General features: G+C 43.9%; 2 protein-coding genes and 2 non-coding genes across 12 annotated transcripts; all 4 read left to right on the top strand.

Moving 5' to 3' along the window:
* The first annotated feature begins 143 nt into the window (after window positions 1-143).
* TRNAY-GUA (transfer RNA tyrosine (anticodon GUA)) lies at window positions 144-234 on the top strand. Its single transcript is given in 2 exon segments — window positions 144-180; window positions 199-234. It is a non-coding gene; the product is annotated as a tRNA-Tyr (tRNA).
* A 1,150-nt stretch (window positions 235-1,384) lies between these two features.
* On the top strand, window positions 1,385-1,456 carry TRNAP-UGG (transfer RNA proline (anticodon UGG)). The gene has a single exon. It is a non-coding gene; the product is annotated as a tRNA-Pro (tRNA).
* A 520-nt stretch (window positions 1,457-1,976) lies between these two features.
* On the top strand, window positions 1,977-20,395 carry RNASE4 (ribonuclease A family member 4). 5 transcript variants are annotated; one of them, XM_019430605.2, is made up of 3 exons: window positions 2,061-2,088; window positions 6,546-6,625; window positions 19,151-20,395. In XM_019430605.2, exon 3 carries the CDS (start codon window positions 19,168-19,170, stop codon window positions 19,603-19,605), a length of 438 nt encoding a protein of 145 aa, XP_019286150.1. In that variant the 5' UTR covers window positions 2,061-2,088; window positions 6,546-6,625; window positions 19,151-19,167; the 3' UTR covers window positions 19,606-20,395. The 5 variants fall into 5 exon arrangements, with proteins under 5 accessions (XP_019286148.1, XP_019286150.1, XP_019286151.1 ...); XM_019430603.2 differs by lacking the exon at window positions 6,546-6,625 and having other exon boundaries at window positions 1,977-2,088; XM_019430606.2 differs by lacking the exons at window positions 2,061-2,088; window positions 6,546-6,625 and adding an exon at window positions 8,302-8,410.
* Window positions 1,983-14,028, top strand: ANG (angiogenin). 5 transcript variants are annotated; one of them, XM_019430601.2, is made up of 2 exons: window positions 1,983-2,088; window positions 13,394-14,028. In XM_019430601.2, exon 2 carries the CDS (start codon window positions 13,412-13,414, stop codon window positions 13,850-13,852), a length of 441 nt encoding a protein of 146 aa, XP_019286146.1. In that variant the 5' UTR covers window positions 1,983-2,088; window positions 13,394-13,411; the 3' UTR covers window positions 13,853-14,028. The 5 variants fall into 5 exon arrangements, with proteins under 5 accessions (XP_019286146.1, XP_019286145.1, XP_019286144.1 ...); XM_019430600.2 differs by lacking the exon at window positions 1,983-2,088 and adding an exon at window positions 6,544-6,625; XM_019430599.2 differs by lacking the exon at window positions 1,983-2,088 and adding an exon at window positions 8,308-8,410.
* Window positions 20,396-20,714: the final 319 nt, after the last annotated feature.

Below are 20,714 nucleotides of genomic sequence, written 5' to 3' on the forward strand. Positions count from 1 at the left end.
CCAGAACTGCGGAAGCGGGACTTTTTTCACACGCTGGCTTTGTGATTCTGAAGTGTCCGCTCGCTGGCAGAGGATCTTTTCCCACGCGCCTCTGTTTATGGATGTCCTGAATAGGTGACTCTGCAGAGGCGCTACGTGTGCTCCCTTCGATAGCTCAGCTGGTAGAGCGGAGGACTGTAGTGCGCTCCCCGTGCGGTCATCCTTAGGTCGCTGGTTCGATTCCGGCTCGAAGGAGGAGTTCCAGTTTTGGTGTCACCCAAGAATCCATCGCTCTCTTGTTTCTTTGGGGGGTCTTCTAGAGTTACTTTGTCCAGACCTTATTCCTGTCCCAAAGAAAGAGTTTGAGCTTCATCAAGCATGTGTGAACAAGTGGATCCTGTTCGGCACAGGTTCTAGGGAGGAGGCGACTAAGAGCCAACTCTGGCAGCGAATTGGAAGGACTGGGAGCTAATTTTAATTTTCCCTCACATGTGTTCTTTTAGCTTCTATTTGATCCTAGATCGCTGCCTGAAGTCTACGGTTCGAAAACCCAAGACCACTGTTTGGTACAGAAGAACATTGTCTATAAACGCTGTATGCACATGTCTGCGCGCTACGGGCTGAGAGGCCCCAATTTGCAAAAGAAAACCCCTAAACTGTGACCCTTGTCCCGAGTGTTCGCCCGCACTCTATATACACAGCCATTCAGGGGGAGGCCCTTACAAGACAACTTTTATATATTTTTATACTTTTACAAAAAAGATTTTGAGCCAGAGCAGTTAACTGCAACAGGTTTGGACGTGAGTTGGGCTGAGCCTAGGAGAGAGAATTCCAGACCCAGGAAACAAGTGAGGCAAAGGTGGGGAGATGGAAAAGTCCATTCTCCCTTAGGTGCCTGAACTATCCCCACACGCGCCAGACGGCCGCACGTCCCACTGACCTCGGCTCCGCATATGTTGAGGCCCACCATTTCCTGCCCCTAGGGTGTTAGGCTCGCGCGAGGTAGCTGCACGCGTGTCCGGCCTGGGCTCAGGACCCTACAGCCTCGCAGGCGAGGTTGGCTCGGACCCTCGGGCCCCCGCCAGGCTCTCTCCAGGATCCAGCTCGCAGCTTCAGCCGTCTGGCGGTGCTCGGTGGAGCCCAACACGCCGCCTGAGGTCTGAAAAGTCGCCTCTCTTCACCCTATCCGGCCTCTGGAGGGCTCCAAAACGTGGATCGGGGAGAATAAGCGAAGCTAGAACCCGTGTCAGCTTTCAAAAGGGTGAGACTTTGTGAAGATGGGAGAAAGGGCTTCGAGGCAAAAGGTAATGTCACTACATGTATCAGAACTCTGGAGCAGCCTGGCGGCCAACTGTGAATGGAAAAGTAATGTTCAGAGGAAACATAGGCAAACTTTTGCTGTCGTGGCTCGTTGGTCTAGGGGTATGATTCTCGCTTTGGGTGCGAGAGGTCCCGGGTTCAAATCCCGGACGAGCCCAGACTTTTGCTTTTTCTCCTTCCTTCCTTCCAAACTACGCCAAAGTTAGTTCTGTACAAACTTTCTCACTTTCCGACTGTTCTGCAAAAGAAAGGTGCACTGGACGAACACGTGCCAGGTGAGGCTGATGAGCTATGAGGGAAGAAACTTCCCGGTCTCCTGGACTCTCCGCCAACGGACACTTCGGAGGGACCGCCTCGCTCCTGGGAGCAGGGACCGGTGTCCCAAGGCCCGCTGTCCCCGGAGGTCGCGTCCTAGAGGCCGCGGCGCGTGGGGCTCGGGTCTCCAAGGCCCTCTCCTTTTCCAGGCAGGGACCTGCCCGCAGCTCCTGCTCCAGAGGCAGGTCCCGGCCGGAAGGGCCCTCTCGGGGAAACAGGGTGCGGTCCCAACTGCACAGAGGCTCCAACGCCGTCCTCCTCCCCGCCCCCTTTCCGCTGCATCCCCCGCCCGTCGGTGTAGCAGTGTACACAATCGCAAACTGACCCCACCCAGGATCCAAAACAGGATTCAAAAGAACGTCTTTGCGTCTTCTACCAGCTCCCTATCATCAAACAAGGGGAGGGGAAGAAGCCGGTGAGAAAAACCTCTTTCCGCCGCCCTGCGCGTTTCTGCAGCCTTGCTCCGAGGCCGAGGTGGGTTCACATTCCGCCCCTCCTCCTTGTCAGTAGTTTTACCAAGAGCGTTTTGGCCCGAGGAGCCCCTTCTTAGCAGAGTCAGTGTGGGGCTCTTCGGGGAGGCGTTTGCGGAATCGGGTTGGAGCTGCTGAGGAATGGGAAGGAAGCTAAAAGTCCTGTTCTCATACGAGTTAGCGAGTCTACATTCCCGCCCTGAGGTTTACTTCCCGCGGCTGAGCAGAGATGGCAGCACGACAATCTGTTGCCTAGAATGTGGGCTCAGAGGGGGAGCACAGAATTGGCGGACAGAATGGAGGCGGGGAGTGGGGGGCGGGTGGTGGTGGGGGGGGAGACTGCACTTGCTCAAACCTAAGGATTCTTTACCTGGTACCCAGGTGGATCGTCAGATTGATGAAGCAGGCCTTGTTCTTTTTTGCCAGCATAACTGGCACTTGGGGCTGATGTTTTCATTTTCTGGTTACTCACATCTGTCTCCTCACCCTTAACCCACCCTCAGCCAGGGCTGAACTTCTTGGAGACCCTGCGAACAACCTCTACCCCAAGCTTTCTTACTAGAATGTTGGGATCCTTGGCCTTCTTACTCTGAGACAGCGTGTCATATGGTAACACATGGTAACACATGGGCGAAACAGAGCATCTTTATTTAGGAAGGACAGTAAAAACAGTTTTAGCATCATGCCAGGGACTAGGGAAATCGCAAATGAGGCAAGACCCTCCCTCTGTGTTGTTAAGAACCTTATAATCAAGTCATAAATGTAATCACTAGAAACACAAGTGACATAATTACCTGAATAGCACTGGCCAACTAACTTCCCAGAAGCAGCCTCAGGTATTCAAAGAACTCCTTAACTACAGTTACTAACTAGTTAGTGCCGAAGGACAATTTTGATACACTTTATTTTAAGCAACTCTTTTACAGATAAAGGGGGAGTAAAATATTTTTGAAATTCATGGAAATAGTCAATAGGTTTCCCTTAAACAACAACTTTCAGTGGCACCTTTAAAATAAGCTTTAATTTTCTAGAAATTGCTAGTGTGGAATACGAAAGCTGTGCAGTGTGCTGGAAAGCTTCTAGGTCCTGGAACACCAGATGTTCCTTGGAGAATGCATGTTATCTTTCTCTGTTCCTCAGTTTCCTTATCTGTAAAATGAGGCCTTGATAGTCCTCCAGGTCTCCCTCTTTCTTATTCTAGGACATCTTGGGGTGGCAGTGTGTAAATGACCCTTATATAAAAGAGGGTACTCTAGTAATGTGGAGAAGAGCTGTAGTTTGGCAGAGAAGATGGGGAAAAACCATTCCAGGAAAAGAAGAATGTTTCTGGCTATTGTTGAAAGGACAGATGTCAGGTTATAAGCAGGCAAAGGTAAGAGATTTGTCAAGCTATTGTTGGAAGCATTTGCCCATGCGATTCAGAAATTAAAGTAGATGGCTAAGAAAGTGGACCATATCAGGCCAGTAAAACCCCTCAGTAGGAGTTTTCACTTAATCCATATTTGAGCAAAGAGCAATTTCTGTTAATAGTAATTCTTAGAAGAACACCTTGAGATACCTGGGAGAGAGAATGGGCACAAAGCCCCACATTTGTTGACAGTACATGTGTAATTTTTGTCTTTGTTTGAAAATACACAGGCATGTAAGCAAGAGTGTGGCTTATTTTCCCCCAGTCATACTGCCCCCCCACCCACCCATTCCTGGAGATGTGATCCTTCTTTTCATTGGAGCTTCATCCTCTTTTAACCATTACTTCTGTTAGTCAATAAGTTTCATGCTTATAAACCTAAACAAAAGTTAGAGTTAAAACAAATTTAGAGATTAGTCATTTCTCTCCATCACCTAATTTTATAATTAGTGTTAAGGACAGAATTAAACATATGTACTCTGTCTAAAGGGTAAAGGACACCAGCACTTGAGTCCTTAGAAGGAGAACCCTAGGCTTCCTGTGTCTACATGCAAGGAAACTAGTGGCGTGAAGAAGAGACACAAGAAAAATTTCAGGAAGAGGGGAAGGACTTTCAAATTCAAGCTGTCAGAACATTTTTTAAATATATGAGTGGGGTTTTCTCAATTGACAATTACTTCACACCTATTAAAATTACTGAAAAATATAGATATAATTCCTTGTTGTAGGTATTTAGAAATACAAATGAGTAAGCACTTAAATGCATTTAAAATTTTTTTTTTAACGTTTATTTATTTTTGAGATAGAGAGAGAGAGAGAGCATGAATGGGGGAGGGTCAGAGAGAGGGAGACACAGAATCCAAAACAGGCTCTGAGCTGTCAGCACAAAGCCCGACACGGGGCTCGAACTCACGGACCACGAGACCATGACCTGAGCAGAAGTCAGCCGCCCAACCGACTGAGCCACCCAGGCACCCCGCACTTAAATGCATTTTAATGAAATAGTCAAACTTCCCCCCCCAAAACCTTTCTTTTATGTTTTTCATCATAACCACATTGTGCCAAGCTGAAAAGAAAGGAAAAACCATGGGACCGAAAGCAAACCATTCCCCATTCACCTAACTGGCTTTTTGCATTGTCACCTATGTGGGGGAGGGTGTTAATTCTCCCCAAGTTGTCAGGTGAAATACCACAGGCAAAGAAGGGACCTGGCTGTGTGCAGAGGCCTGAGGCTGCTCCCAGCAATACAGCATAAAGCTAACATCAGAAGCTGGTCTGTTTGTGTGAGTTGGTGTTTGGCCTGGTGCTTCAGGCCATGGGACTGTGTGTGTGTGTGTGCGCGCGTGCACATTTTAGGTGATTTGTCAGAGAAGGATCCTGTTAATCAAGTCCTCTTGATCTCCACAGACTGTGGGAGTTTGCTACTGCTTCACTGTCCAGGATTGCTGAGGCCATAGGGGTGTTGCAATGGGCCTGGCCGTGTCCTCCCCACTAAATGACTGACTAATAACTTTAATTTTTTTTTAATATGTGTTTATTTTGAGAGACAGAGAGAGAGAAGGCAGGGGAGGGGCAGAGATGGAGAGAGAGTATCCCAAGCAGGCTCCACACTGCCAGCACAGACCAACAACATGGGCCTTGATCCCATGAACCGTGAGATCCTGACCCTCAGCTGAGCTGATATCAAGAGTCAGACGCTTAACTGGCTGAACCACGCAGGCAACCCATTAACAACTTTTTAGAACTCAGCTCTTCAGCATCTCTTTAAATAGTGATATATGATTAATTTAAAATAGGTACCACTCTCAAATATCAGGTTTGCCCACAAAAGGAAAGTGAGGACTAGGGCACCCTGTTAGGTGCAGGTAGAGTCCCCACTCTGTGGGCCCCTTGTCTTGTTGATTCTCTTGGTACCTAACAGACTTTGAACTTTGGTATTTGGCAGAACAATCGTGTGGATCAGGGACACGCCTGTCCCTTCCTTTCCAGAGACTTCAGTAACCCTGAGGCACCAGGTACTGAGGGAGAGGCAGTTTGCGGTTGTGTGCTCGGCCCTTTTCTCACTTCCCCAGACTTTTTTCCTTTTAGCTCAGACTTTGGCACCAGACTTTTTCCTTTTAGCTCAGACTTTGGCTGGGAGGTGCGGGGAAAAGGGAAGAGAACCGGGGGAAAAAGTGAAGCTCAGGCAGGGCTGGGCCTCAACACAGCTGAAAAGCCAGTGAAGGTTGTCCTTTTCCAGGCTCTCTGTGTTGCCCACTCTTCTTCCTCCTCAAATCCTCAGGCCATTCCAGTTGCCTAAAACCATTCTTCAGCTGGGCCATAAAGCCCATGCCCAAGCATGTGTGAATCACAGACAGCTGTTTAAGGAGTTTATCCTCCTAGGAATTTTGGCATTGGAACAGGGACCAGTACCTAAGAAATGAAGGTCTATCCATGGGCTTTCAGGATTTACCAGTCAGCCAGAAGCAGAGCCTTCCTGGTAACCTTGGAAGCCTTCCTGCTCTACGTGGGAGTCAGGCCCACCTTGTCCAGTAGCTGTTGCCAAACCCAATTGTGTTTGTAAGATGTAAGAGAATCCAGGAGAGTTTGTGGTTGGGATTTCCAAAGTGAGATCAGATGGTATATTTCTAGAAGCAATGAGAGGTAACAAAAAAGCTTGGGGCCTAGGAGTTAGTCACTCTTTTAGATACTAAGAATGCAGAGATGAATGAAACCATTATTCCTCTCTAAGGATTCCATCTAATGGAGAGACAGAAATCATCAAAGGGTGATGGCTAACGACCTGTTTCCTAACCTGAAGTAAAGCCAGATCCATCCCACCCGTGTTGTAAGAACTCCAGATCAGCTCGCATTCTTCCCTGAGCATTCCTGAAGTTCCCAGGGGGTGCAAACATGTTTGCAAACTAGCCCCTTTAGCCAACATAGTGAGGCTGCCATTTGGTTCTTTCTTACTCCAGCTCCCTGGGGGAGGTCTATCCCTGCCCTAAAAGGGTCCCATGCTGCTGAGAATGCTTGAAGATGCCAACACACAGTGTCCTCTTCCTTTTTGATAGAGCACATGGTCTAACCTGTTGCTGTAGTTCTTGTCCAGACTCGACTCAACTCTGTCTCAACAGGAGCCTCCTCCAGGAAGGTATTTTGCCTCCTGCCCCACCCCCTACACCACCTGCAGTCAACCATGTAGTGAACTTGTTTACAGTGGTTTGCTGTGTGCTTCCTGAATCTTAAAGAGATTTCATGAAACAACCTTGATTTTTTATTGTAGAGCCCTCCCTGTAGGCCCCAGGAGGCCAGGTCAGAGGGGATGTGAATGAAGCACACCATATTCCTTGCCCAACACCGGTCCACAGCCTTGGCATCTTTCTCCCACCTCTTATCATGGCTTTCTCTATGGATGAATCCATCCCTGGAGCGTCACAGACTGACACAAATAGGCTTCACTTGGGCTGACCCACTAGCTTTTCACCCACACCAGGACCCACCTGAAGTCTAGAGTCAGCTTGGGACCCCTGCTCCATTCTGGCCTCAGCACGGTGTGTCCTGGGTACAGAGAATCCCCCAAAGGAAGACGTGGGCAACTCCTCCTGGGATGGGTGGGACTGTGAAGCACCTGGCAGGACTCAGAGAAGGCGCCGCTCATGCTGAGTCTGGAAAGATGAGTAGATCCGCTCCCCGAAGATGAGGGGTTTGAAGTCTGCCTAAACCATTCCCCTGCTGTTTGATCTAGGAGCTTCCTGACTTAACGTAACACCTACCTCACACAGTCCTGGTGACAGTTAAATATGATCACGTATGTGAGAGCATCATAAAACGAAAGGCAATGACTAATTATTATGATTATTATGATGACTTCAAGTACAGTTATTTTATTGGCAGGCAGCCTGTCTTTACTGACACCTTCTCAAAGACAGCCAGGCGGAAAACAGGTGGATGGATGACAAAGGAGGGTTGAGGATTTTTTTAAAAAGAGCCCTGTTGGAGATGCCACACCAGTGTAGATGGTTGCTGAGGGTCTGTGAAGCAGTTGGCAGCCTGCAGCTACCTGATATTTGAAACTATAGGATCTTTATAAAGTGACCCCAGTGACCTTTGGCTCAGTTGGCTTGTTTCTATTCAAGCAACAAATCCAAATCTGCTTTGTGAGTAGATGCAGTATCAGTGTTGCACTGATGGTGGAGATAAATTTCGCAACTGTGTTACAAGGAACAGAAAATTGAGTGCTTGCGATTTATCTCTTGTGAACAGGTTAGGATGAAAGGAAGGAGAAGCCCAGGAAATACAGCCAGGAAACTTCTGAGGGTTAGTAGCTGGAAGGTTGAGGTCACAGGCAGGGTATGAATAGCTGTCACGTAACCTTCTCTGGGAATACTTTCCTGGTTCTGTGAAGTCGATGAAATAGCCTACTTAGCATTTTTCATGAAACAAAATTATGTGGGTAAGAACAAAGGACAGTGAAACAGCATCGTCTTACTCTGCAGGCTTTCTCCAAGGCGGTTCTTGGAGATGGCCCATAGGATCAGAAACAACATCTTCTGGATCCAGATTACTGCATGTCCTGTCATGGGCAAGAGTCAGAACCACAGACATCAGAAATAGGCAGCTATGGGACAAAAGGCCATGTTTATCAAACTTGGCCTTCCAGAACAAATTTCTAATCCATTCAGATGGGTTAATATTTGACCCAGTCATGCCCAGGGAAAAGGTGAATGACTCTCCTTGTTTGTCCAAGAGCAGTGTCCTTGGTTTTCATGCCTCTGCCAGGATCAGAGATCTTTAGATCTAGTCTTCCCACCCCATTTATCTGATCACTATATAATCAGAACCAAAAGGGGGCCTCTAGGTTCACACAGCTGGAACCCATCTCCAGGAACAAACAGCTGGAACCCATCTTCAGTTGGAGGGAAACTTCCAGACTTTTGTAAGATTCTTCCTCCTGGGTAATCTATTTTTCTGTTTGTTTATATGTATACTATTTCTAGACATCCATCCACTTCAGTGAAACCATTTTTTCCCTTTTAAAAACTCTTGGTCCAAGTTCAAAAATTAAGAAGGAAATAAGTCAGATTCTAAAATGTAAAATGCAAACAGATTTCTTCTGGGATAGCCTAAATGTAGAAATAAAAGGAAATTAGTGATACTGGGAACAAGTGGAGATTTAGAAGGGTTTCCTAAATTGTGATAAAGTCCCCACAGATCTGGGAAAAGCATTTGCTGAAGGGTATCTGGACCCCCACCCTCCGCCCCTGATGTCATTTGTGGCTTAACAAGGAAAGAAACAAAGTATATTTTAAATTTGTTTTCTTGTAATCTTTCCTGTTAATTCTTTCCTTAAGAAAGTTTTGGGTCTTTTTGAAAGCACAATAGAACAACACATGGCAAAAGCAAAAAAAAAAAAAAAAAAAAAAAAAAAAGGTACACTGCAGGTTGAACAGAAGAAAGAAGGAAAGGGGACAAGGGAGGAATATGCATTAGGTGTCCTGCTTCCACTTTGGAGAATATTGCCCTAGGACAAATAAAAGTGTGAGACCATATTTATGGAAGCTGTAACCATAGTCACTGATCATAAACTGTCTAGTTAACTCCCTAATGAATAAAGTTTGATAGATCTCTTGAATACAAAGCATTGCCTGTGAGGAGAGAGAATATTAGTTTTTGTGAAGATTAAAGGATTGTTTGAGGCAGAAGGTAAAGTTAATCTAGAAAACAAATTGTGGGACAAATTCCAGTAAGAAAAATGTGATGGTTATGTGCTTGGGTGTGGAAGGACAAATGTGAATGAATTTGACCACCAGATCTCTGTACCCTTGGCCTACGCAGATTTGCTTCCCCACCACAAATAATCTCTTACTTGTTTTCTCCCAATTCCATTTGACCTCTCTTTAGGGGAAGTTTAGTATTGAGTATATAAGTGAGGAAGTTATGAGTGGGAGAGCAGATGTTGTTACTGGTGGCCCTAGTGTATACTTGCTAGGATTGGTTTCTGGGTGGCTGAGGGAGTTAAGATTGCAGTAAACCTGGGCAAACCTCAGCTAAATTGTTACAGAATGAATGTACAAATGCTGCAAATCAGAAACAAAAATATTCCTTACCTCTAAGGCTAGGACATGAGGGCCTTCAAGCTCCAACAAGCAAGTGGTTTTTTAGGATGTGAAGTTCCTGTGTCATGTCAGTCCAATGTCTTAACTAGAGGTGGGCTGTAGGCTTGGCTTACACACCAAGCCTTAAGAGATGATGCGTCTCAGTCAACCTATCGTCTGTTTCTTCCAGGTGGTGCCTTGTGCCACCAACTACACTTAGACACAAACTTGTCTCTGCAATTCCATCCTGGTGGAACTAGAAAAGGCTTTTATGCTTAATGAGAACCACGGAGAAAGAGGCATTTAGAGTTAGCAACCCTAAAAGTTTTACAGATGAATACAGTAGGCCTGGAGAGGAAAATGAAGTCAGCCATTAAAAACATAATTATTGAGGGTCTACCATGAGGCAGACACTGTGATTCAAGGTGACTAATATCGGCTCTGCCCTCCTATAGATTACGCACCAGTAGGAAACACTGACAAGTAAACAGGTCATTGTTGGCCCAAGATCACATAGATAATGGCTTGGAAATGGCACCCATGAAACTTGACAAGAGATAACCTTTATTTTATTATATCCTTGTGGACAGATCAGCTTCGTGACTTTTGCTTTAACACTTATATCTAGTAAAGTGTCCTTGATCTTAATATCTAAAGCATAGAGTGTTTGGACAGACACTCTTGGCAGACCTGCCAGCTCATACTCCCTTCTGTGAGCAGTGATATCTGCCCCACAGCCTGTTAACACTGGCACTTCCAACAAGCACCCATGGTCTCCTCCCTGGCGCGGAAACCCTTGGCAACATTCCTATCCACCACTGCCACCTAATGACTCTTTTGGGTACTACCAGCTCTGGTTCTACTTCCTGATTTTTTTTTTTTCTTTTTAACTCTGGGATTTCTCCCTCTCTGGCAGAGAGGTGTTGACTGTGTGGTCTCTAACGTCCCTTCTGTCTTGACATCGTGTTATTCTACAATACCTTTGATGTTAGAAGGCATTGCTGAACAGGAAACTTAGTTGATTACAAGTCAATAAAACTTTGATGAGGTCTTCCAAAAAAAACTAGAAAAAGAAAACACAGCCAGGAGAATGAAAAGCTCAATGTAAGTGTAAAGAACTTGGTAGATACTGAATTGGAGCAGCAACCATGTAGGAATACTTGTTATTCTTTTAGGAGTGGCTCTCCTCCCTGCAATGATGTGCCACTTTCTTGCTAAACTTCCAAGAACACAATTTCACTTGATTCTATTACAAATGATACTCTGTGTGCTTAATGGAAACCTTTTCAGCCGCTGGTTATTTCAGTATTGTAGAATGGTCAAAAGATTCCTCAGTGTCTAATCTGGTATTTTTCAGCAGTGTACCAAATTTGTTTATAGTTATTATGAAACAGACAAGGTGGATCAATGCCAAATGTTGATGAGAATGAGAGCTCACTTTGCTTACTCTGTCACATGCCTTCCATGTAACCAGCAAAACCCTGGATCATACTCCCAGGGCTGTTTAGCAACAGGCTTACTGCTAGGACCTATTGCCTCTGTAAGGTCTACCAAAATAATTTTATATGAAAATAATGTTTATTGACTTACACACAAAAAAGCACAACATAAAAATCAATAATTAATTTAATATCTATGATAATATACCATCTATTATTAAATTTGGTATTCAAAAGAATTATATTACATTCAAGAATAATTCAAAGGTCAAAATTTTCTCCCATTATGAGAATTTCTCAGTATGTGTGATGATTGCCAAAAAAACCTAGCTGTTCATAAATTAAATTAATTACTCACAGACAATTTGAGAAACAAAATTATAAAAATCACTTTCAGATATTCAGTGAAAAGTCATTTTTTTTTTATTGTTGGATATGGGGCATTCACATGTATCTGATATAATGTGTAGGACTATGGTTTTTTTTTCTGACTTATGTAGAATCAAGATGATTTTTTTCCTCAAATTTTTATTTAAATTCTAGATAGTAAACATATAATGTAATATTGTTTTCAAGGACTATGATGGTTTTAAAAGGCACTGAATACTCTTTAAGGTTTTCTCCAAAGAACTAAAGGTATAGTCAGAAACTACTTGCTGCAAACACCAAATATCTTTCAATTCTCAAATCTACAAATTTCATAAGAAATACAATCTTAAAAGTCCATAAAGAATTTCTTCTCTATTTTGCTATCATCTATACTTGTTTAATTCTATTTTTTTTTTTCTTGAGAGAGAGAAAGAGAAAGAGAGTACAAGCAGAGGGTTGGAGGGAGAGGGAGAGAGAGAATATTAAACAGGCTCCAATGCCCAGTGTGCAGCTGGACATGGCTAGATCTCACAACCGTGAGATCAGGACCTGAGCCAAAATAAGAGTTGGATGCTTAACCAACTGAGCCACCCAGGCGTCCCTAATCCTATTTTTAATTATCTATCACTGAGTAAACATCATGCTCCAGGTAAAAAGCACCTTGTTTACCCTGTGGGTGTGTTTGAGTGTCTGACACACCGCCCCTGGGATGTGTGAGTTCTACAGTTTGAGATTGACAGCTCCTGAGAGAGAATGGTGGTGATCCTATTCTCCTTGTTCTTCCTCTGCGAAAAATTTGAGAAATCATTGCAGCAAATTGTAAGGCCTTTGACTTGAAAAAATCTAAGGAGGGGTGCCTGGCAGGACTCTTGATCTCAGGGTTGTGAGTTTGAGCCATAGAGTTTAAGGGGGGAAAAGTGTCTAAGGAGTTGTTTTTATTTTGTTTTTGTTTTTATCACAAGGTAACATCATTTGCCTGTGTGTAACAGTCTGTGTACACGTGCAGGAAAAATTAGAAAATATTCTCTGAGGGGCGCCGGGGTGGCTCAGTCAGTTAAGCGTCCCACTCTTGATTTTGGCTTGGAGCCTGCTTGGGACTCTGACTCTCTCTCTCTCCCTCTCTCTCTCTCTCAAAATAAATATTTTTTTTAAAAAAAGAAAATGTTATCTGAGAATGATTCAAAGTGTCCCCAATGCATAAAACAACTGAGGATAAGCTTTTATTCTTCTTCTTCCAGTCCTCTCTAAGAGTTGACCCAGACCCAATTCCAAGCATTACATGGGTTCTTCCATGTTCCTCCCTGTTCGTTCTAAATAGCACCTCATAATTCCACCTTTGGCCATGAAACACCTACTTCTTGGGGAACTAGGTCTGCCTCCTTTCTCCTGAGGATAAAACTGCTCTCAACTGCTCTCCTCACAGCCGGCTTACTAACTGACTTGAGTATCTGGCATCCTGTCTTCAATAGTCCTCTGATCGACACTTCCCTGGGCTCAGGGTTCCCTCTAAGTACCCCTTCTTCATAGCTCTTGCCTCCTATTTTACTGTCTCATCTCAGGAAATTGGAGCTCCGTCCCTTCTCCCTGGATGCACCATCCTCTTTCAGGGAGGCATTTGGTGTATCTTGATGGTCTTTGTGTTCCAGGACCTAGCACAGTGTCTGGTACCCAGTAGGGACTTACATAAAGGTTGTTAATATGTTAATCAGTGAAGTAAAGAATGTGGATGGATTTTGTAATGCTGTGATTGATAGAAAGGTAAATAGTGATCCTAAGGGATAGGAAAGAATGGTTGGGGCAGGGAGTTGTGTTCAGGAAACTTTTAATTTGACTCTGCAAAGGAATGGACTGATGAAACATTTGAGATTAATGAGGAAGGGAAAAGAAAAGATGTAATTAGGTGACTGAGGATACCTGATTCTAGAAGCTCTGTCAGAGAGGAAAGTCCCTGTCCTTTTAGCCTAATCTGGCAATGCCATTCTGTGCCCCGACCACACCTCCTTTTGCCCTTGGCAGGAGCCCCTGTTGGAAGAGATGGTGATGGGCCAGGGCCCCCTGTTGTTGGTCTTCATGCTGGGTCTGGGTCTGACCCCGCCAACCCTGGCTCAGGATGACTCCAGGTACAAGCACTTCCTGACCCAGCATTATGACGCCAAACCAAAGGGCCGGAATGACAGATACTGTGAAAGCATGATGGAGAGACGAGGCCTGACCACACCCTGCAAAGACACCAACACCTTTATTCATGGCAACAAGGGCAGCATCAAGGCCATCTGTGGAAATAAGAATGGAAACCCTTACGGAGAAGCTTTAAGACTAAGCAAGTCTCCTTTCCAGATCACCACCTGCAGGCACGTAGGAGGGTCTCCCCGGCCTCCCTGCCGGTACAGAGCTACACCAGGCTTCAGACACATTGCTGTTGCCTGTGAAAATGGCCTGCCTGTCCACTTTGATGAGTCCTTTTTCCGTCCATAACCAGCAGGCCACAGCTGACTCTGCTCCCCTTTCCTTGCATTTCCCTCCACACCCCAGAACAGTGGTGGCAACATTCATTGCCAGGGGCCCGGAGAATGACCTGCCTGGATCTCTTGCTTTCCTTTTTACAACATGCTTAAGAAATAAAAATGACTCTGAAATCAGTAAGAATCAAAGTCTTCTCACTATTGGCCTATAAATCTATTAAAACCCCATTTTCTCTACTCAGCTGCTCCCTGAGAGGAATGGATACAATAGAAATGCCCTTTTCCTTATCAGTCAGTTCCTCATTAGTCAGTAGGGAGGTGGACTTTAGCTTTTTGTAAAAAGAAGGTGGTTAAATTCATCTTACAGAAAGAACTAGGAAAATTCCAGGGCTTATGGTAACTAAGCAGAATTTTCAGAAGGGGCAAATAATAAGCCCAATATTACTTTTACAAATGTTAAACCTTGAGAAAAGTTGAGGACTAAATACCAACAGATTAATCACACTTTCTCTCTTTCCCACACTCATACATGTAATCTTGCATCAATACCAAAATCCATGCAGAGTAGACACCTCTTATCTTAAGCAGGAGCTAATTTTTTTATGTTGCCTTGAATGGAATACTCCCCGGATATTCTCATGGCTATTTTATATAAAGATCAAAAAGTGATTACTTTATCATTCATTCATTCATTCATTATTACAGTCTTTTCTCCCTAATCTCTTACTTTATCAATTAATGTCTGGCAACTGTGAGATCTTTGGGAAGGCATAGAAAGATTCCAAGCTTATTTTTTATTCTTCTTCAACTAGATTTGGTTTTCAAGTAAACAGAAACTTAAGTTAACGACATTCTCTTTGTAAAATATACTTATCAGTCCACAGGGTAAGTGATTAACTTCCTGTTAACCTAATTCCTATCAACAGGTGCCTCAATATTTTATTTAGAAAGCAGTTAATAAATTACAGTTATAAATTACAGTTTGCCATCTTGTGAGTGTATAACTGTCGTGGTCACAGTATCCCCAGTGGTGGCCTCCCCTGCTGCCCACATTGCTCTTAAATGGGCCAAAAACCCTGGTTTCTCAATACTCTGGTTATAGATCAGTGTCTAGGTGCCATCTGGGAGAGCTCAGCCTCCCTGAAAATATTCAGATTTGGGGAGGAAGTGATGGAGAAGTAGGTTACAGGTGTATACTCAGCACATGAATCTGTCTGCCTTGAGTTATCTATTTCAAAATTAAAAACACTGTCATTAGAGAGAAGAATTTTCCGAACCTTTCTTATTAGAAAATGTGCCTTATCATAAAACCTCAAAAGCTCCTTAAAGAGTAAGAAAATTCCAATTTGTGGTAGAATGTTTGGATGCTTTCTCAGGGTCTCCAACCAGTACTATGTCCTTGATATGAGGCAAAGTGACTTCCATACAGATCATTGCCCCTCTCTTGATATAGAAGGTTAAAGGCACAGACCATTATTATATTGATCACACCATATTTGAGAAAACTCATGTCTTCTCCAAACATCTGCTTAGAGCATTACCATTGCAAACTCTGCTCTAGTGTTGGGTCAAATGACTGTTTCCCCGGAGATGACATGGCAATGGGCTGTGGGTGCTTCCTGTCCTGCTTTTGGAACTAGTAGCAGCTTGGTGGCCAATCCTAGCACTTTTTACTCTGGGTCTCTTGTTCTCTCACCGTCAAAGGTGTTTAGAATGAAATGTCAAGTCACAGGCAAGTCATTTCATCTGGAGTGAATCATTTGAGGAGTTGCAGTACTGGTCAGCTGTACTTTACTCACTTTGCAAGGGAAAGAGAAGAAAAACTTCAAAAATGTCAAGTCCTTTGAGGAATGGTCACATTCAAGGAAGAAACTTCAGTGCAATTTGGACAGGACAAATTTCTCTAGAGACACAGCAGAAATGCTAGTAGGTGAGATATTTCAGCTTAAAAGGGACCTTGTAATTTCTTGGGAATATAGGTACTCTACAAAATAAGGGGGAAGGGATCCAAAATGTATGCAGTTTGGTGCAGTTATGCGTTATTTTTATCAGATTGAAGGAAGCAAAGGAAAACAAGAGGAATGGAAATTATGAAAAGATCATTGCCAACATTTACTAAACACTATCATGGGCTGGGCGTTGTGATAAGCGCTTGACATTGATTTTATCATTAATTCTTCATAACATCTCTAAGAGGTGGGTATTACCATTATGCTCATTTTACTTATGAGAAAATAGGCTGAGAGATTAAGTAACTTCCCCAAGGTCACACAGTTAATGTGGCAAAGCTAGGTTTTGGGGATCACCATATAGAAATTAGTTCTTATTGAGAGTCAATCTGGTGCAGTGGAGAAAGACTTTGGGACAAACTCTGACCAAAAACTATGTGTTGGGATGATTCAGGCATCATTTGATTTTCTGTAGTACCTAGCACCCTGAGATGTACCCATTGACATCTACATTGGACTTCGGTTCACAAATATTTTCCCGTGTCTTGTTAAATCAGTTCGTTATTGTGGCTGAAGCCATGGGTTTGTTCTTATATGAATAGTTCAGGTTTTCTCTGTAGTCAGTTATTTTGCTGAACCATGATCTTGGTCACAAAGAAGGATGAGAGAAAGTAGACAGAACTGTGCAAGATGAGAGGTGCAAGATCAGATCTGGGAAAAACAACCCAAAGTACATCATTGTGATGAAGCCATTACCCAAGTGCTAAGTGTGCCTTCAGAAGTTGTATCCATGGGTGCTGGGGTGAGGAGTAAATTGAGCATCATTTCTCCCATCCATCCTTCTTCCCATGACTCCTTCACTTCCCTCTTTTCCTGACTCCATCTGTCATATCAGCTGCAGGCACAGCAATATGACATAGAGCTTTACAACTTTCTGTGCACAGGCAAAAGGTGGCTGTGAACATAGAAGGTGGCATGTAAAAGAATGATGGTTATGTTTCATCCTGTCATTACCACTAACCAAAGTGTAGGCTTTAGGTGGAACAGATCGCAGGTCCCTCATCAGCCATTTCAGTCACTTACACGCGTGATCCGGCATCAGGAAGCAGCACCTTTGCAAACAAAGGCCAGTAGTGCCCATATATGTCAACCCAGGGGTTCAGCTGAGGCCAGCCCTTGGACTGCACATGTAGAAATGGGCCAGTCTTCCTCAAAAAAATTGCCTTTGCTATTGGGATGCTCACTCCCTGTTGAATTGGAGATTTTTTTTTCCCTCTACTGAGTCAACCCTGCCTCATCATAAGAGTCAAGCAGTTCACAGTTTGAGTTCATGTCAGTCCCAGACTGACAGCCAGAAGGCAGCATCTAGCTAGTGAGTTAGTGTGGTAAGTGACTCCCACCTCCACTCCCACCCTATTCCACCCCTGATTACATTCTGTTGCTAGAGAGAACCAACTCTGAGCACAAACATCTATAGTACCTTGGATATTTGGGATGTGGGGTGGGAGAGGCAATTAGAAGATGGCAGAAAGAGTACAGATTTTAGAGCCAGATAGGCCTTGGATTCCTTTCTTTAATTAGTCCCTAGCAGCAATGTTCTGAAACTATATCACAATGCTTTCTTTGTTGTTGCTCCAGAGGTGTTTGTTTGTTGACTCTGTAAAATAAATGTTTATTTCCCACCATCAAGAGGTGCCATCACAAAGATCCTGCAGCCAGAGAATACAGAGAATTACCAACAGCTATTGACAAGACAGGCAGAGCATCAAGGATAGATGCAGGACAATGGAGTATATCAGCAGGGCCTAGTTTTTTGGGTTGTACATAGAAACAGAAAAAGAAAACCCCATAATCCACATCCTTTTATGTGGAGATTGTGCTATTTATATTTCTTTATTTGTTTTTAAATGTTTATTTATTTTTGAAAGAGTGAGAGAGAAAGAGAGAGCATGAGCAAGGGAGGGGCAGAGAGAGGGGGCACAGAGGATCTGAAGCAGGGGGCTTGAACCCATGAACCGTGAGATCATGACCTGAGCTGAAGTTGGATGCTTAACCGACTGAGCCACCCAGGTGCCCCTACATTTATTTTTTTTAACTTTGTTTTAAATGTTTTATTTATTCTTGTGAGAGAGAGACAGAGTGTGAGTGGGGGAGGAGCAGAGAGAGAGGGAGACATAATCTGAGCAGGCTCTGAATCTGACCTGTCAGCCCAAAGCCCGATGTGGGACTTGAACCCACGAACAGTGAGATCATGACCTGAGCCGAAGTGGGACGCTTAACCGACTGAGCCGCCCAGGCCCCCCAAGATTTATTTTTTTTAATGTTTCTTAGCTTATTGGTTAATTCCACAAGCCTGGAAAACACCTTCGCGCTCTATATCCATTTCACTTCATTTGTTCACAAGCTCATGCATTTCGTTTATTAGTTTATTCAGCCAATATTTACTACCTTTAGTGCACTGAGACTTGATAGTCTGCTTTTGTAGGGTTTCTTTATGTAATATTAACAGGATTTCCAAAAGGCCCTGATTTTAATATCATAGGAGAATAGCCAGTTAAGAGGAAAATTAAATATTAATACTAATACTAATACCTAATACTGCCCCGACCTCTTTTCTGTACTTCTTCAATTCCAGATATAAGGAATTAAAATCAGTTCATCAGCTTTCTTTGACATATCTTGAGTCTAGTGGCACCTGGGTGGCTCAGTCAGTTAAGTGCTAAGTGTCTGACTCTTGATTTTGGCTCAGGTCATGATCTCACAGTTCGTGAGTTCATGCCCCCATCAAGCTCCGCAATGCCCATGCAGAGTCTACTTGGAATTGTCTCTCTCTCTCCTTCTGTCTGCCCCTCCCCTGCTCTCTCAAAAAAAAAAAAAAGAAAAAGAAAAGAAGAGAAAAAAGACATATTCTGAGTCTATCCAAATTTTTGGGAATCAGAGTCTCCAGAGGACTCAACACTCCAAAGATCACATGACTGGAGAATTACCTCAAGAAATAGTCAACTCCAGTTTCACTTAGCTCTGCCTTTTCTTCCTGTTCACGCTCTAACCATACAGGCCAGATACAATGGACAGCCACCCGGTCAGTGTCCATCCTGAGTTATTGTCCTCAGTGCAGCAACTTCTCTCCATAAAAGAGAACGACTCTTGCTTCCAGAAAAAGCCATGTTTACATACTCTTTGCTCTAGCAAAAGCAAGACAAGAAAAGTCGTGAGCAGAGAAGAGTGAGGAGCTGATAAGGTACAGATAAGGAGGAAAGAGGAGACTAGAGTTGAGGAAATGACAGTTTGCCATTCTCTTCACCTCTCTCCGGTGCCCAAATCTTACCTTCCTTTCTCCTTCCCCTTGGGCTTCTCTCTAGGCATCTCCAAGGTCGTGATGGCTCTCCAGAGGATTCATGCATTGCTTCTGCTCTTGCTGCTGACCATGCTGGTGCTGGTGCAGCCCTCCTATGGCCAGGATCGCATGTACCAACGATTCCTGCGGCAACATGTGGACCCTGAGGGGACAGGTGGCAACGATGCCTACTGCAACTTGATGATGCAAAGACGGAAGATGACTGTGCGTCAGTGCAAACATGTCAACACTTTCATCCACGAAGACATCTGGAACATTCGTAGTATCTGCAGCACCACTAATATCCAGTGCAAGAATGGCAAGATGAACTGCCATGAGGGTGTAGTGAAGGTCACAGACTGCAGGGAGACAGGAAGTTCCAGGACCCCCAACTGCAGATATAGGGCCTTGGCAAGCACCAGGCGTGTGGTCATTGCCTGTGAGGGTAACCCCGAGATGCCTGTACACTTTGACAGATAGACACCATCCTGCAGGGGTGACAACCCAGCCCTTGGCCTTCAACTTAATGCGTAAACTGCAATGAGTAATGCATTTGAGCTGCCCCAGGCTCTGTCTCCTCTACTTCTTATTCTTTTTCTCTTTATAACCCATTCTGTTAAGCACATTGTATCAAAGAGAAATGGAGACATAAAATGAGGCTGGGCTTTTCTATAGTAAACTTTTTTGCTTTCTTTTATCATACTGGTCAGTTGAGCTCTCTCATCAGATCCTATCCTCTGGAATTTAGTCATTATCTGTATTTATAAAGCACTTCAAGCATTTCAAAGTGCTTTCATCTAAATTATCTCATTTTAATAGCACAGCACTCCTGTAATGCTGCCTGTTGTATGTAGGAGCACAAAGTTAAGAGATTTGCTGAAGACCATGAAGTTAGTGGAATAACTGATACAGAAATCCAGTTGAACTGACTACCAATCCAGGGCTTTCTCCACTTCATCACAAGGAGCGTTTTGAAAGTAACTGCTTTTTGTTGTTTCCCAGAGTCAGCTGTTGGGAGAAGCATTACAAATTTGGAAATGTATGCTGGCAAATGAGAACTCTATCTGTGTGATTTGGCTCCCTTGTTATGCTGGGCTCTAATAAGATCAGGAAATGATGCGAGGAATTTTCTCTCTCTCTCCGCGACTTTTGAATCACTCTAATAAGTCAGAATATTAAAAATGTACTAGATCATTTATGACTTATTCACTCTTCCTGACTGAAATGTTTTTAATGTTTTCCTTGTAATAAAGGACATAAACTGCAGGTATCTGAGAAGGCTGTGCTGTCGTTCTTTTGGGGGGATTATTTTTTCCCTTCTGGGTAGGGAATAATTCTTTGCATTCTTAAGTTTTAAGTATGCACACACCTTAATATCCTCATAAATTCTGGTCAAAGACTAATGCCTATCAGATCCATGACCATGACACAGAAACCTTTGTCTCATTTACTCAGAGGAAGAGACCCCTCTCAATTCTTAAATCCTTTCCTTCTCCCTCTGACTGTTTTAAACAAACTGGGGAGATGTATGAAGATGCTAGGGCTAAAGAAAGGAAGTGTGTGTGTGTGTGTGTGTGTGTGTGTGTGTT

This window comes from Panthera pardus, unplaced genomic scaffold (genome assembly GCF_024362965.1).
Source record: "Panthera pardus isolate Hobbes unplaced genomic scaffold, ASM2436296v1 HiC_scaffold_24, whole genome shotgun sequence".
NCBI lineage: Eukaryota > Metazoa > Chordata > Mammalia > Carnivora > Felidae > Panthera > Panthera pardus.

Coding starts and splice junctions, on each gene's coding strand:
- ANG (XM_019430597.2), top strand. CDS start 12,131: ATGGTGGTGATCCTATTCTCCTTGTTCTTCCTCTGCGAAAAATTTGAG. Junction 12,197..13,393: donor AGAAATCATTGCAGCAAATT/GTAAGGCCTTTG, acceptor TGCCCTTGGCAG/GAGCCCCTGTTGGAAGAGAT.
- RNASE4 (XM_019430603.2), top strand. CDS start 19,168: ATGGCTCTCCAGAGGATTCATGCATTGCTTCTGCTCTTGCTGCTGACC.